The 16,790-nt window shown below is 40.9% G+C and overlaps 1 protein-coding gene across 1 annotated transcript; it reads right to left on the bottom strand.

Moving 5' to 3' along the window:
- Nucleotides 1-751: 751 nt before the first annotated feature.
- smc1b (structural maintenance of chromosomes 1B) lies at nucleotides 752-15,717 on the bottom strand. Its single transcript, XM_017721051.1, has 25 exons — nucleotides 15,609-15,717; nucleotides 15,306-15,494; nucleotides 13,659-13,771; nucleotides 13,269-13,472; nucleotides 12,889-13,127; nucleotides 12,451-12,709; nucleotides 11,752-11,892; nucleotides 11,408-11,490; nucleotides 10,776-10,983; nucleotides 10,343-10,528; nucleotides 9,451-9,636; nucleotides 8,992-9,138; nucleotides 8,348-8,485; nucleotides 8,107-8,223; nucleotides 7,912-8,018; nucleotides 7,192-7,333; nucleotides 6,869-7,014; nucleotides 4,743-4,896; nucleotides 4,378-4,473; nucleotides 3,320-3,476; nucleotides 2,723-2,877; nucleotides 2,267-2,418; nucleotides 1,932-2,001; nucleotides 1,047-1,157; nucleotides 752-871 (listed from the first exon to the last, which is right to left on the bottom strand). Exons 1-25 carry the CDS (start codon nucleotides 15,715-15,717, stop codon nucleotides 752-754), a joined length of 3,729 nt encoding a protein of 1,242 aa, XP_017576540.1.
- Nucleotides 15,718-16,790: the final 1,073 nt, after the last annotated feature.

Below are 16,790 nucleotides of genomic sequence, written 5' to 3'. Positions count from 1 at the left end.
ATGTAAATTTCATGATGGACTAAATTAAATGACCCAAAACGACTTGGAAAAAAGTCTGATTCCGTTGACTTACATTGAAAGTAAAGTAAGTTCTTTCCTTCTCCTGTAAAGTTACCATTTTGGAGGTTTTCTTCCAAGAACAGCAATATATATATATATATAATATACACCTTTACAAAAAACAAAACCTTTATAGGAACACAGACATTTATTGGAAAAAAAACAGCCTTAAAAACGGCACATGTTCCTTTCAGCACTGCAACAAGAAACATTCCTTGGCTTCTCCAAAACCGAGGCACAAACCCACGCCTACTAAACATACACGTGCTAGTCTAATATAACCAATCCTGAAAGAGGCAGCAAATACAACGATAATGGGAACTGTAACGCTACGAAGGCAGAAATATCCTGAAAGAGGCAGCAAATGATATCATACTGTGAACTGTTCTTAAATTAATGCAAGACAGCTGCTATCTGATATAACAAGAAAAGTCAACATAGGCATTTAAAGGGGAATCTCTGCATTATCTACAAAATCATTTGATGAGAAATAGTTCATTGTCTAGAAACGGTGCATTTCACATCAAACCATTCTAAACGATCTTGCCTACATGTGAGTCAAATTTGAAAAACCACTGGAACACTCTTTTAAAGAGGGTGGTTCTAAAGCAAGAGGATCCAAAGTGAACTTCAGAAGTTGCAGAAGTAGGAACATTTCAAAAATTTTGCTTTTGAGTACCAAGCCATCTCGTCATTTTGCTTCTTTCCCTGTTTCTCCATCACAGCTCTTTCTCTCATTGCCGTTCTCCTCATTGAGGGGGTACGGAGTGAGGTCCAGGGAGAGGAGGCGGCTGAACATGCACTCATTAAACTGCAGGGGGCGATAAAAATAAGTTCACATAAAAACAACAGACAGCAGCAGGTCGGAACAGGAGTAGCCTGTTTGATATACGCTGAGTGGGGAAACAGAAGGTGCGATTCAAACTCAGATCACGCTCATGTGTATATATATATATATGAGTGCGCCTGCATGGATGTGTGTGTACCTCAGAGTAGACCCCTAACAGGGCATCTGAGCGTGAATAAAACTCTTCCTTCAGTGAGATGACGATAATCTGGAAATTCTCTCTGGATTGCTCCCTAATGAAGCTTGTTACCTGGACAAAAATAAAGAAACTCAAAATATGACTCAAAAAATCTTCTCTGACTAAACATTTCACAGAGCTCATTCTCATAAAAGCAAACAATTTCTGTATAAAAGCACAGTAACAAACATCAAAGGGCTTTTTGATTTACACTACCATTCACAAGTTTGGAATCACCTGTAATTTCAATAACTGCTGTTCAGTGTAGACCGCAAGATTATAAACTTTGGACACCATTTTTTAATGCTATATGTAATATAGGTTTTTGAGCACAACAAGAAGCTACTGTAAATGTTTAATAACATACAGCAATTATCTATTTATAGCAATGTTTTCTTGATCACTATTTCTGAAGTACAAGGTATTTTGGATATCGTTTTATTATAACTTAATTACAGCTCATTTTCAATGACGTATTATTAACTTAATTTTTTTTTATTTCCTACAACTTCAAAAATGTGGAGTACTCGCATCATATAAAATAAGTGTATACATGTATCTGCAAATCAAAAGGTTCTATATAACTGAAAAAACAGATTGAAAAATTAGTGTGCATGAATTAACTAATTTAGTAGCTATGAGCCAAACCGAGGTGTCACTTGAATCCATGTAGCAAAGCACAACCGAGGCTCGGAAAATTCATGGCTAATTGGAACACAACTGAGAAGACTACCTGGCTCAGGTACATTACATTTACATTCAGTTTTTGGATTACAGTACTGTATTTTTTGCTGACACATTTAGTGACTTTCTTGACAGTAAAGTATACAGTAAGGGTGATCTTGCCTTGCCGATGTTTGTGTTGTCCAATGCAGCGTCCACCTCATCTAACACAAAGAATGGAGCAGGGCGGAAGCTGGAAATAAGTGTAAACAGAGTCAGCCAAAAGCCTGGATCACTGAAAACATTCAAAGGAAATAACTATTTCGCCCTTTACTCATATAACCAGTTCCTTCATAAATACAGATACATTTTTAGCTCTGAAGAAAGGGAAAGAATGTCAATTCTCAAGGCTGTCAATCTCATTATTATTACCATAAGATATACTGGCAATTAAATAACTGACAGTAGTCTATATTCTGTGTGTTTGGTGTGCTAGTAGTAAAAATGTTGATTTTTACCTGTGGATAGCAAACACCACAGCAAGGGCTGCAATAGACTTCTCTCCTCCTGACAGATTGTCCATGGCCATAAATCTCTTACCAGGCGCCACACAGTTATAGCTGATGCCATCCAGATATGGCTCATCTGGATTCTCAGCACTCAGAATAGCCTAGAGCAAACAAAATGAGTCAAAATTTCATTACTAAAAAGAGACAAATGTCATATTAAAATCTTTGTTAAGTGTGTCAAGTGCATGAAAGAGCGTGAGAGAATAACGCAACTTATTTATATATAGAATTTAAATATAAATAAATAAATTATATTTAATCCTTACAGGAAAATGATGCATGTAAATGGGATGCAGGCTCAGAACGTGTGTAGCTACTATAACATACAACACTCTCAGCGCTAGAGAGACAGAGAGAGAGAGAGAGAGTGCAGGAAAGATAAAGAGGGAGATATACAAGTCTCACTTGGGCACTGTCATTTCTGCACAGCTGTTTGTAGATCTGGTTGATGGCGACCGACACATGCTCAAAGCACTGGCTGAAGAGACTGAAGCGCTTTGCTTTCACCTGCTCAAACTCCCGATGGCACTTCTTAGCTACGCTTGTGCTGGCCTCGAACGCTGACACACACAAAAAGACGTTTGAGTATGAAAGGTTCAATTTGGGTCTGCCCTATAGTGGTGAAGGCTCCACATCTGCAGAGGATCTGCAAGCATCTCTTAATTTGCTGAGCAAGTAAGGTCTGAACTGGGACAGAAAAGATCCATTCAGTGTTTTTGGAAAGATATGTATACCGGAAAAATATGGAAAAAGGGCCGGATGTGAGAATCTGCCCAAATACAGGTTAAAAAATTTTAATTAATGATGAAAATGAAGCAAAGATTTATACTCCTTGAGATTTACTTTCCTGCAGAGCTCAATTCCAACCCTAATCAGTTATGACTGAACCCAGCAAAAGCCTTAGCAACAGCTCCATTACCTGGATGAGGGTTACATCGCAGTTGGAACTGAGCTCTGCATGACGGTGGCTCTCAAAGGGAACAGTAAGTGACCATCTCTTACCATCTATGACTCCACGGAAGCTGTCTTTCACCTCCCTCATCTTCTCGAGGGCTTTCAGGTTGGGTGGCTTGGACACCTGTATCAGTTTTTCCAGATGTGACACTCTCTCTTGTATTATCTCCAACTGGGATTCCACCTCATCCATCTCAGTCAGACTCTGCGCACACATAAAATTTGTTCTATAACAAATTCTCTTGCCTGAGAAAACCTGCATGCCACCGGGATGTGCATTTTTATTTCCATTATTATTTTCAGATTTTTATCATTGGGTTCTCTCTCCCCTCCATCATGGACATCTACACAACACACGGCGCCCGCAAAGCCACCAGCACTGTGGATGACCCCATCCATCATCCACACGGACTTTCTTACCGGAGCATCCGTGCCATAACTGCCAGACTCTGCAACAGTTCTGTTGCTGAAGTAATCAGGTTTCTAAACTCACAAGGACTGAACTGAAAACTTCCTCACACACATACTCTACACTCACACACACACACACACACACTCATCTTCTGATGCTCTATTTGCATCTGGAACTCTGCTGCTAGTACAGTGTTTACACTTTGTTCAAGTACTGTGTATATCCTACCTCAGGAACTGCTGTGCTCGCGTATGTTATAATCTGGCTGTGTATTCACACAGATCACAGCATGTTAAATAATCTCTGCACCTTATTCTCACTACCTCATGCTTAGAAATGAGTGCTGTGTCGGCGCCACACTGTCCTGTCTGTTTACTGTGTCTAATGCCTGTTTTATTTATTGTATTTATTGTGATGTTTCTATTTTAAATTTTAAACACGTTTGCACTCTGTACTGTTTACTTTGTTCCATGTGGTTCCCTGGATGAATGTAATTTCACTTCGCTGTGTACTTGTACATAGATGGAATGACAATAAAAGCCTCTTGACTTGACTTAAAGATTTTTTCACTTGGAGGACCAATGTTAAAATATGTAAGTGTGAATGAAACACCTTGCTGAATTACTCAAGTAAAAATCCTGGAGTAATATCAGATGAAAGCGATGTCTGTCTGTGAGTGCATGCTCAGCCTCACTTTTAGCTCGTCTCCTAGCGGTCCATAGTCAAACACCACATGTGCCTCACGCTCATAGATGTCCAGTGTACAGGTAGTCTGGGACTCTGAGTCCAGCTGTGTTTGAGAGAAGAGATTTCATTTTGATAGGATACTTATGAAACAACAACAACAACAACAACAACACTGCATTGTTTTCTTTATTGTAATATCGTGTAGTATTTCATATCTTCTAAAACCTCTAAACAAAGCCTTAATGATGAGCCCAAGGACAAGTACTGCACTGTGGGATATCAGAACACCAGCGCAAGGCCAAATGATCTCAGTAGATGCTCATTTAAAAAAGCTGGTGTAATTTGATAATGCTGGGCATTCTGTCTGTGTACCTGAACATCGCTGATCTCATCCAGTGTTCCTGAAAGGAGAGTAAGGGGAAGGCTTTCAATTTTACAGGCCAGCAGCAGGTTGTGCTTATGCAGCCTCTGCTGTTCCAAAGCTGTCTCTGCAGAGATTAGCTCCTTCTGTTGTTTCACCAGCTCTCTGAGAGTGGGAGAGAGGAGAGAGACTTAGTTATCTTTATGTATCTGTGCTCCATTACAAACAGCTGCTCAATTGCTGTTTGCAACACTATGCATTGGTGTGCATATGCATGCGCTCCATTATGTACCCTAGTGCCATATGGCTGCCACTTTTCATCTTTACCATTTGTCTTACATTGTGTTTATGTTTTTATGTTTCACTGCTGGCTGAGAAGTTTGCCGTCTTATCCATAGAGATAAACGGCTGAGAGTGATATTCCACCCGTGGCTTGGATGCTTCTTGGGCTGGTCGATTGGGTGAAGCTACATCGCAACTATGATGCAACCTGAACTGGCCTCTTAAGTGATGTTGTGCAGTGGCTAAGAGGCTGCTTGGACTGGGGACCTGCTAGATGCTACATCACAGCTATGTGGCTGCCTAGGCCAGCTACTGGAATGCACTGTGGGGCTGCCTGGACCAGAGGTGTGCAGCTGCATGAGCAGCTACGAGGCCTCTCTGGCTTGCTGCCTAAGCAATGCCACATCGCAGCTACGTGGCTGCCTGGACCAGCCGCTTGGGTAAGGCTATACATTTTTGTTGCGGCTAAGGACATTTTTGGCCTTTGAGGCGTCCCAGGCCGGCCATCTGTGCGGCTCACTGTAGTTGCGGAGTGAGACTTTGCCCCACACCTAAAGCCAGGTATACCCTATGTGATTTTAACATGTTTTTAAGCCCAATTTGGTTGGAGCCAGCTGAATTTCAGCTTCAGACAACGTTGTTTGCTGTGCAGTGTAAGAGGGGAAACAACAGCCGATTAACTGCCAAAACAAGCTCTGGTTGGGCAGTCAGACGATCGGATGTATTTGACATATCAAACATTTTGGTCGTTTGTCTAACAGTCTGAGCAGCCTGACGAACTGATTCATCAAAGTTGCACCCAAAACTGCACACAATCACAACCACCGCTTCTACACAGAGACAAAAAAGTAATCTGCAGCACCAGCGTCTGTATATGCTGACTTTTCTTAGTTTGACTGAGTTCAATTGCGAGGTATAAATAAATTCTGTTTTTTTTTTGTCTTTGTAGAGCTGCCTGTAGATCGCCTGTTCTTTAGCTTCAGTGCACAGTGTGTTAGTAAGTTAGTAAAGCTGTTGAAGCACAGATTTGTCAATGGCTGAATCTCAAACTGCCCCCTACTTCCTATGTAGTGCACCAAGTTCTGGCTTCTAAATTAAATAGTGCATTTTGACCAATATGAAGCTGTGCACACACGACTGAATCCCATAAGGCTATTTATTAGACATGTGATGCACTTTATGGGTGCAGGAGCGACTATTTTAATATGCTGTGCACTTTGTGCGGAGCAGGGAGCCACCTGAGATTCAGCCAATGTTTGTGCTCAAGATGTGGATGTGCAGCATGTTGTTTTGAACGAAGCAGCATCATTGAAAATTGTCTGTAGACAGAGCTAACTGTAGGGGCTGCGTCCAGCTATAAAGCTGCGTCAGCCCGTAGTCTTATGGGTTGGCTAGGTGTCTGGTACCTGTGCGAAAACCAATAAACTTCACTTCTCCAGATATCAGGCTGGTTCACCTGATTAAGTTAGGGTTTGGATTCGATGGGCGATTCAAATGTACATTGTGAGATTTCTGAAACCGCACAGTGTATGCCTGGCTTAAGGACTCTTTCCAGCCTAGCTGGTCACTCTATACCGTGGTCAGTGGAATGCCTCCCGGTAACTGTAGGAATTGTGTGTGTTCTGTGCTGTTTCATTTATCAGTGATTGTATTTATGTATGATAAGTAATATTCTGATTGCATCCTTGAGCACGGGGCAAGGCACAGCATAAATAAAAGTGACAATGATGATGCTGACAACCCCTGAAGACTTAACACCTTGTTATGAGAAAGGATGAGGAAAAGGGGACAAACAAAAACTGAAGATACTCCAGAAACATGACTCAAGTTAGTCACTATGAGCAAACACACATACCTGGACTTCTCCTGATGGCCCCTAACTTTCATGTCCAGCTCAGCCTTGGCCTCATTAATGGAGGCCTTCTGTCCCGCCAGCAAGTTTTTTAGCTCCAGGAGCTTGGACTGAGTCTCATCTACAACAGCCAGTAGCCTTTCTTCCTCCTAAGGAACACACAAGCGTTTAGTGTCCCATGAAAAAATGTGAAATTATAAGTGTTCAGTCAAATTCTATGAGAGTATTTTATGTTCTGTGGTATCATATGTTTAATTACCCTGAAAGCTGTCGATTAAAAATAAAGAATAAATATAAAGACAAACGTCACAGATAAGAAGGCTTGCCTCTCTCAAGGTGAGAATTACATCCTCTTCTTTTTGGGCTGAATCCTCTATTTTTCTCATGTTCCTGCGTTGTTTGTCTAGTTGCTCGCGCTCATATTCCAGCTGTGTGTTAAGTCTTGTATTCTGGGACTCAAACTGTAGTCTGCAGAAAGCAGCTAATATGCTTAATACAAGAAATACTGTTTCTGTGTTAAGACAACCTGTTGGAAAGTGTACATCATAAAAGAACATGTATACTTTACATATCTTGTTACAATGAAGGCTATATTTTTATTGTTTTAAAGTAAGCTTCTGGTACACTAATACAGTACATCTGCCATGTCCATAGCTTTTACAAGTCTGCTAAGTAAGAATTCTGGAGCGAATTACCGTCTTCAATTCACTCAGACACTGAGCTCCCTCACTGATATCAGTCCTATTTGGATCAACATCACAGTATTGTAGTAACAAAACTGAATAACAGAAAACAGCACTTCTATGTTTTCTTTTTTCCTTAACCCTTAATTTCATGACGAGACGACCAAAACCCACAATGTTTAGATTTTTTTTAGCCACACTATGTGCTGTTACTGTTTGGAAGTGAGCCACCTGTTGCATAATGCTAAAACAAACATCTCATCTTTAACCCGTATGAATCGACCAGTCAAATCATGCACAAAATGCATTACCGGACCGCCTGTGAAAAACTAATCCAACTCAAACAGGGCTTAAGAGTCATACCGCTTTTGCTCAATGTCTTCTTGCTGCCTCATGTAGTCTTGTTCATATTCACGAATGTTGGCCACCCCAATCTCAGCACAGAAATCTAAGAACACCATATCCTCCAACTACAACAAGAAAACCCAATGAGTCCATTAACTGAGCTGTAAAAGTTGTACATGTAATAACAAAGGCTGTGTTGTGTGAATGAGTCACCTGATTGACTTTCTGCTGAATGGCCATCATATCACTGTCCTTCACTTGCACATTTTCTGCCTGCATCTCGATGTGGGACTCTAAGTTTGAGAGCTCACTAGCCAATCTGGAGATTTCCTGCACCAAAAGCAAGCATGCAAGGCACACATGTACACACATATACAAACTTCTATTGCATGAAAAAAGGGAACAGAACAGAAAAAAACAGAGAAGAAAGAAAGAAACAGAGAAACAAGCTCACCGCATGGCAGGCGGGGATGCTCTTCTTACGGATGGTCTCCAACTCAGAGTTGGTATATTTAAGGCGAGTCTGAATTCCTTGAACCTGGGCTCTAACCTGCTTCAGCTCAGCATCCTTTCGTCTCATTTTCATCAGCTCCTGTCAACACACAGTTCCAAGATTTATGCAAATTTTAATGGTAAAAACAACAAACAGATATCAGTTCTATATTAACACACGCTGTGACCGCTCTCTAATAATAATAGCTTACAAATGACAAAGCCCTTCTTTTTTGGCTCTGCTGGAAAAATGTTTCACAACAAGTAAAGACAGTCCTTTGACAGCCTGGTCCATATATTATAAACAATATCAAGATTTGTATTTCCCAAAGTTCAACAAGTGATTCCTCTATTTCAGCAGAGTACTGAACACCTTGACTGTACACAGGTCTCTTTACTATTTTTAGACTAAAATGCAGTATTAGTGAGAACCCTGCCGGCTCGCTTTTCAGGCCTGCCCTTCTGATCTTGCAGCATCTACTAAAGATGTTTATTCACGTCACAGGTTTAAACAAGCATGCTCAGCCACTGAATCCCTGCTTTTGTCAATCAGCGGAGTTTCTGCATTTCCATATGTGGAAAAGCCTTCTCTTGGTCTGGACCCACCCTCAGCTCTGCAGTGAGCTGCTCCTTCCTCTCTTTCAGGCCACTCATCTCTTTCTCCTCCCAGCGTCGAGCTTTGCTGCGCAGGTGCACAGAGCCGCCGGAGATCACGCCTGATCTGGAGAACATGGTACCATCCAGAGCTACAGTCTGTCAAATTACAGAGCAACATGAGAAGCAGGGCTTTTAATATAGATGGAGAAGTACCCTATTACACATTTTCAGAACCCATGACTAACAGTCTATTAAATAAATCTCTTAAAAGGTACAAATCAATTAGGATTTAGCACTGTTAAGGAACTTTGTGAATTACTGTGGTTTTAAAGGCTGAGCTTGAAGGCTTAATTGATAATTAACTTGACATTATGCAGTATTAAGCAGTAATCAATGATCTGAAACTACTTGTACGATTATTTTGACTTGATCTTATTTTTCTAAATAAACATAAATTACAAATCACACCTTGAAGCGTTCAGGGCCACCAAAAGCAATGTTGCGGGCATCTTTGAGAGTCTCGCAAACCAGGGCATTCCCACACACAAACTGCACCACTCTCTTCAGTTGAGGAGCATTCTGGGAACACTGCACCACATCCACCACCATCTTGGCTCCTCGCATTTCCCTTAGACGCTCGTTCAGAGGGTTCACCTAACACAGGAAGAATATTGCAAGAGAGGAATATTATATGTTTGAAAATATGGATTAAAAACAAACAAACAAAAGAGAAAACTAAATATTTTTTCCACACCGAACACAAATAATGTTCTAATTTAGTTCCCAAAACATCCCTGGATAAAATTACAGCCTCAGAAATTTCTAGACATCTACATTAAAATCTAAATGACTGTAACTCAGGGTGCACCATTATCACTTTTTCTGACACCAATACATATAGCTGATCAGTGAGTATGGGTCAATGCCAGGTATTAATACCGATACTAACTCTATGTATCCTGTGTTCTGTGTCAGTAAGAAAACATCTCAAGCCTGAATGAATACATTCACTTGATGGCCTATATATATATATATATATATATATATATATATATATACACACACACACACACACACACACACACACACACACACACACACACAGTATGTATCCATTTCAGATACTTAAGACCATTGATTTATCTATCATTTATTATGTGCTGCTACATGATTAGTAATAAGAACCATATTTAACAATAGAAGTAAATACAAAACATTCTGTTAAGCCTCTCATGTCACCGACATCATAAGCAACATGAACGAACGTAGTACATCAAAGACATCTTGGGAACGCAACATGCAACATGCAGTTTTTACAGCACTGTGTTGATATAACACCTCAAGACTGTGTTGAACTCACATCTAGGTAGTCAATAGGGAGGAAGGTTTCTGGCTCAGCTCTTTCCTCTTTTACAAACTTAATGCAGTCACGGGCCACCTTCACTGAAGACACCACTATAGCGTTCATGTATTTGCCAAACACCTTGGTAACAGCAAGCTGGTATTTCTTGTGGATGGGTTGACATAAATCCACCAAGCGCCCATACTTGACAAAAAGAAAATTTCAGTTAATAAGAATTTAAGGAGTTTGATATCTCTGGTTTACACACACACACACACACACACACACACACACACACACACACACACATATATATCACTGCAGTCAGAACAAAACCTTGTACCTCCATTTTTCAGTTTTTGTCATCATTTGAAAATGCTTGCTGGTACCTTCAAATTAGCTTCAATATATATTAAGTGCTTGCTGTGCATTAATGTTTAAGTTACAATACCACAACATCCGGGTAGAGTCTGCACAGGCTTTCGAGGACCTCATCTCTCCTCTGCTGCCGACGGTTCTCCTGACTATCAACGCGAGCGTTCTGCAGCTCCCCTAGCACATTCACCAGCTCCTCGTTCAACTCCTGCATCCGTACACGGCCACGCTCCAACTCTTCCACCAGACGCTCCTCTTGCTCTCGTAGCTCTTCCAGAGCTTTGCTACCAAAGACAGCACAGAAAATACAAGAAGAGAACATTTTTTAGGGTAATGAAGGTAGAAACATGTTAGGTAACATTTCATTATCAGCTTCACCGAATAGTAATAACATCTATAGGTAATTTATTGGGAGCTATCCTAAAAAAGTGGGACAAAATGTTAGATCAAAACAAAATACTAAGCCCTGTATATCACACATTCAGTATTGCCCTGGCTCTAATACACTTATTTTACCTCACTGGCTATTAATCAAGCTAAATTTCTACCCTCAACTGAAAGGTAGACCTTTTTCCTTAATCCCTCAATTCAAGGGCTACCTGTGCTCTCATGCAGCCCTTCATAGTGTCACTCAGTACAAATACTAGCATATTTAAGACTCACAAAATGAATGAGAGATAAAAGAATTAAAGAAAGAATGAAACATACTTAGAGGTGTTGGCGTATTCCTCCAGTTTCCCTGCCCTCTTGTTTAAGTCATCCAGTTGTGTCTGAGAATGCTTAATGTTTGCCTACATTTACAAACGAAAAAGCCAAAGCAGATCATGTTACAGGTATTATGTTTATTGAGCGTATCAAAGCAGTGAATTGATCTAGATTAACATCACTCTTTCTCAAATTTTGCAAAAGGCAAAACTTAAATGCTAACTGGATAATCAGGACACCAAACACATTTTTTCATATAACTAACAATGTATGCACATATGATTATATCTAGTGTGTTACAGAAGCAACAGACATACAACTGACAAGCCAGACAACTGTACACCTACCTCCACCTCGCTCTTTCGCCTTTTGTCGAACTCTAGCTTCTCCCGATCTGCCTTCACCTCCCAGCGTAGTTTCTCAGCCTTCTGGACAAAGACGGCTCCCTTTTTCCTTGCCAGTTCCTTTAGTTCCTTATATCGCTCCAGCTATGATAAATCACAAAAAACAAACAGCTCATTCCTACATACTATAGGACCTATATCATTCAAAACAGCTCCAATCTATTAGGTTAAAGCTGTGCTTTTTTATTTATAAGAACAAAAACGCAGCACTGTCAAAGAATCTTACAGTGAAGAATAAGTACTACGAAGAAAGTCAAGCACTTATAGTCGTTGGCCAGGGGTCCTGGTGAAAAAAGGTCAAAGGCTAAGGGCAATAATAACACCATTTTGGATAAAATGAGATTTTGTCAGTACAACATGTTTACATGCACTTGAGTAATCAGATAACGGGAAACTCTGTGTGTACACGAGTCAGACAGTAATCAGACTTCTGCTTTGCAACCAGGCAATAAACTCCCAGAAGAAGACATGACGTAAACGTAATGTAAAACTGGGAAACCAGATTACTGGGCTTAAATCCAGCTCTCTTAATCAGACTTCTAGATGGCAGTATTGTTTTATACGACCATTTGAATCATCGGATAACTGCAGAAATCAGATTATGGAGTGCATGTAAACACACTCATTGTCTCTTATGCCAACCTGAGCTTCATCCAGCTGTACACCTGCACCCCTCTGGGCTCCCTGCTCCTCCATCTCTCTCTCGTACGTCCTCCAGGCTTTCTCCAGCTCTGCCAGTTCCCTCTCTAGCTCCTGCAGATCTTGCTCCTTCTTGGCCTGCTGCTTCTGGCTCTTCTGCAAGCTGGCTCGTGCCTCTTCGGCCTTGCGCTGGTGGTGAGCTGTGTTCACTTTAGCTTTGATGTACTGAGGCCTTTGCTGGCTAAGGATTTGCTCCTGGGACCTGGAGAAGGGACATATGTAGTGCAGAAATTCCTCAGTTATTCTGTAGCACCGTAGGCTAGTCATATTATCTCCAGTACAGCAGGCTGCACTTGAAATAAATTTGTTTGAGAAAAGTAAATTCACAAAACTAAAACTGAGCAAACCAAGTGGCCAATTGACACAACTGAAAACAATGACCTGATCTCTTTCTCAAGTTTCTGTAGCTCTCTGGTTAACCGTCCATGCTCCTTCTTCCTAGCCTTCACAGCTTGCTCCCATACACCCATGGCGCTCTTCGTGGCAGCAACTTCCTCCTGCTTCTCTCTCAGAGACTCCGACCGTGCCTCTATGCCCTTCTCGTTGTGGTAAAGCTGGAAGAGGCTGAGCTGGAGCTTGCTTTCACCGAGCTCGTCCAACAGCGTCTGATATTTCTCTGCCTGGACAAAGGAGCATGAGCTTTCAAAGTATGCCATGAGAACAATACGTCACATAACAGCAGCTCAAAGGTTAGCTTAAAATGTAGTACCATGCAACTCCTGACATAATTACCTAAACCTTCTATTGCTTTCTTATAATACCTCAGTCTTGTCCTTGAAGACCTGCTTCTTCTCTGCAGCAGCTGCCCGTTTCCTGTTAAAGTGAAACTGAGTGTCCTCCTTCGCTTTCTGTAAGGCTGCCAGCTTGGTGTCGTACTCTTTAGCCAGCTCCAAGGAGTTACTGATGCGCTCAAACATCTTTGTGCGCTCCTTCGCATTCATCATAGCAATCGACTCCACGGCACCCTTTCGTACACATAAATCCACAGGTGTTACTAACCCAGCACAAAAGGATGTCTATTAGCTAAAGCAATAGTGCTGATCTGTGTAAATCTGTGCCTCTGTTCACTGTTCACTGTAAGCTATGACTTCTAAAATGACCTGAGAGAAAGACAGAGCCCTAGCATGGAGAAAAACATGTGTCAGCAGCACCTGAAAGACTAGACAGTTCCTGGCTTTGACCACGATGCCAATCTTTTCCAGCTCTCCTGTGTATTTAGCCAGTGTGATCTGCCTGCCATTTACACGGTACTCTGAGGATTCACCTGAAGGAGCCCATTGAGAAACATAAGCCAATCTGTGAAGCAATGTGTATATTTCCTTTGCCTATCAAGAAATAACATAAATTGTTAATTTTATACCAATATTATCAATTCTTGCACACATATATTACAACAGTATTACTGAGATCACTGCAACATACATTAACATGATATATTAGGCTTAACTGCACTGTCCTGTTTTTGTTCTTTATAATTCTTTATAATTCCTTCAGTGACCGGCTCCTTCACCCCAAGTGTGTGAAGGAGTGCTATCGCAGGTCCTTCCTTCACACACACACACGCACACGCACACACACACACACAATATATACACACACACACACAATATACACACATACAGAATGTGAATATTTTTTCATTGTGCAATATGTTCCTATGTTCCTAAGTGCATTACAGATTTATATGCAACTCTTATTTTATTATTATCCTTATTTTACTGTAAATAGTCGAGATTTAGCTTTAATTTTTTATTATTTATAACGTTGATGATGTTTATACTGCTTCCCGTTTCTATTACTGAGTGTCTTACTCCTGTTACTATGCTGCTGCAGTAATACTGTGAATTTCCCTGCTGTGGGACTAATAAAGGATTATCTTATCTTATCTTAATTATTACAAGATTTTTCTATTGTTTGCAAACAAGTGCAATTTAAGTACACTGCAATGAAGTTTAAAAAGTGTCCAAAAAATGAACTGACGAACTCTGTTTTGTTTTGTTCATCTGGGACAAGATTCATGAAAGATTTCCTAAGAAAAAACTTACAAAGGACCTTCAGACAAACACTAATAAGTTCGTACGAACGTTCTTAAATAACGCTACAGTTCTCGTAGGAAATCCTCAAATCATCTCTTTAGAAAGTCTTATTCATTAAGAAAATTGTAGTTGTTTTTATATGTAGGCTATAGGCCATGTTGTCATATGACTTAGTTTGTCATGTAGACACTGACATCATATTATATTTACAGATTACTGGAACTTCTTGTCCGCTGTGTTTACAATTTCGTGACTCTCGTTAGAGCTTACGATTTAAGAGATTTACCCTGTCAATCCATGCAGTCTAAGACCAAAGTGAGGCAGTTTTAAATATTTAGGAACATAAGCTGGTTACACGTTTTTAAGAACACATGTTCTTACAATACTGAGGGTCTGTCCCATTTCATAAGGGACCCCTTTGTAACTCAGGATCTAAGGGGTTAGGGTGACACTCGAAAACAAGGGGTAAGGGTAAGAAGAAGAAATGGGATTGGGCCTCATTGCTGGAGCGGTCGTGTAGGTTTGAAGGACACTAATTTCCTAAGTATGCAGTTGAGAAAAACGAAAAGATTTAACGAGATTTTCTTTCTCAGGACGTTTTTTTGTGAATCCAGGCCCTGAGCTGTCAGGTCGCTTTGCTTCATTAGCAAGCAACTATCAAAGAAATGACTCTGCAGGGTTAAACCAACGTTGTCTGTTACTGTTAGTACATTTTAGGGTGAACGACAGAATTCATATGCACAGTGCATCTGTCCACCACACCTGAGATGGTTCTGCTGAAGACGATTTCGTCGTCGTTATCGTCGCAGAAGCGCATGGTGACCGAGGCGGTGGCTGACACGGGTTTGCCGATGTGAGCTCCGTGGATGAGGTCTTTGGTGTGTTTCACTCGGAGACTGGAGACTCGCTCTCCCATCACAAAGCCCATTGCATCCATGACATTGGACTTGCCTTTAAGAGCAGAAATCACTTCAGTGTTACGGGCGAAGCTTCGTGCAGCTCGGCCTTCACTGCGCCCGAGCCAGCGAGCTAAGCTAACGAGCTAGGTTAGCTAGCCTGACTTACCTGAGCCGTTGGTGCCGATAATGCAGTTAAATCGCATAAACGGACCTATCGTCTGCTTTCCTCGCCACGACTTGAAATTCTCCACGTCTAACTGCTTTAAGTAGCCCATATTTGTTTTATCAAATGAGTAATCCACCTGTTAGAAAGTTAAAGAGGATAAAATGAGCCGCTGTGGAAAGACCGGGCTGCAGAGCTACGCGAGCTAAGCTAGCTACGACTTTTCCCTCAGAGAGAAAAAGCGGGAAAACCGAAAGTTGAATAAATAAATAAAAAATAAATAAGAAAGAATTTGAAATACAGGCGTAGCTTTTGACGACGAAAATGTTTTATGAACTTATATAAATAGAAATGACATAAAAATAAAATATAGGGAGTCAAACTATTTTATAATTAAAAATTAATGCTGTCTAAAAAGAGCTATTACAGTATCATCAGAAGGTCTGGGCTGCCTCAAAATTACATATGAACTACAAAATAATAAGTTGATAGGACAGCTGGCCCGAGTATTAAGTCGTGGCCATGACTTAGTAAGGTGTGAGAACGAGATCATGCCTTTCTAAGTCATGGCCACGTGGTAGGATCTTGTTCCCATGCCTTACTAGTTTTGGCCAACACTTAACTATCTTGTTCCCATGGCTTCCTAAGACATGGTCACGCCTTGGTTTTATTCGTAGCGATAGCTGAATACTGAATACCTGCCATGAAAGTAGCAACATATTCCATCTCAGTACATAAAAAGTGGCTTGTTGAGGGCACAGAGTACTTCTTTCTTTCATTAATTCATGCTGTTCCTCACTATTACCTTTTGGCTGTTTTCTTCATGTGAGTCTTCAGTTAATACGTTTCACGAAGTTGTAAACATTCCCAACTTGGAGAATATACGTCATCTACAACAGCCAACTTTTCTGTCTTTAGCTAGACCTACAACTTCCAGCTGCCCCCAAGATAGCCCAACTGTTGCCCATCTGCCCATCTTCTCTAAGATGACTCAACCACAAATCTGAAGGAAATGTCCAAAACGATTCAACCAAATGGCTAAAAAGTATGTTTTTATCACTTCATTTATCATGTTCTAGTTCTGTCCTGGGCTGTGCGCTGGACCCATTGGAGGAGGTGGTGGAGAGGAGGACGTTGGCCAAGCTTGCATCCATAATGGACAACCCCTCTCACCCACTACAGGAG

The sequence above is a fragment of the Pygocentrus nattereri genome, chromosome 8, assembly GCF_015220715.1.
Source record: "Pygocentrus nattereri isolate fPygNat1 chromosome 8, fPygNat1.pri, whole genome shotgun sequence".
Taxonomy (NCBI): Eukaryota; Metazoa; Chordata; class Actinopteri; order Characiformes; family Serrasalmidae; genus Pygocentrus; species Pygocentrus nattereri.
The sequence above is the reverse complement of the archived record's forward strand: the minus strand, read 5'-3'. Positions and strand labels throughout refer to the sequence as shown.

Excerpts from the sequence above, each read along its gene's own strand:
- smc1b (XM_017721051.1), bottom strand. The coding sequence starts at position 15,717 with ATGGGCTACTTAAAGCAGTTAGACGTGGAGAATTTCAAGTCGTGGCGA. Across the intron at positions 12,710-12,888 it reads AAACTTGAGAAAGAGATCAG|GTCCCAGGAGCAAATCCTTA; the intron begins GTCATTGTTTTC and ends TCCCTTCTCCAG. Across the intron at positions 4,897-6,868 it reads GGCCATCAGGAGAAGTCCAG|AGAGCTGGTGAAACAACAGA; the intron begins GTATGTGTGTTT and ends TCCCACTCTCAG.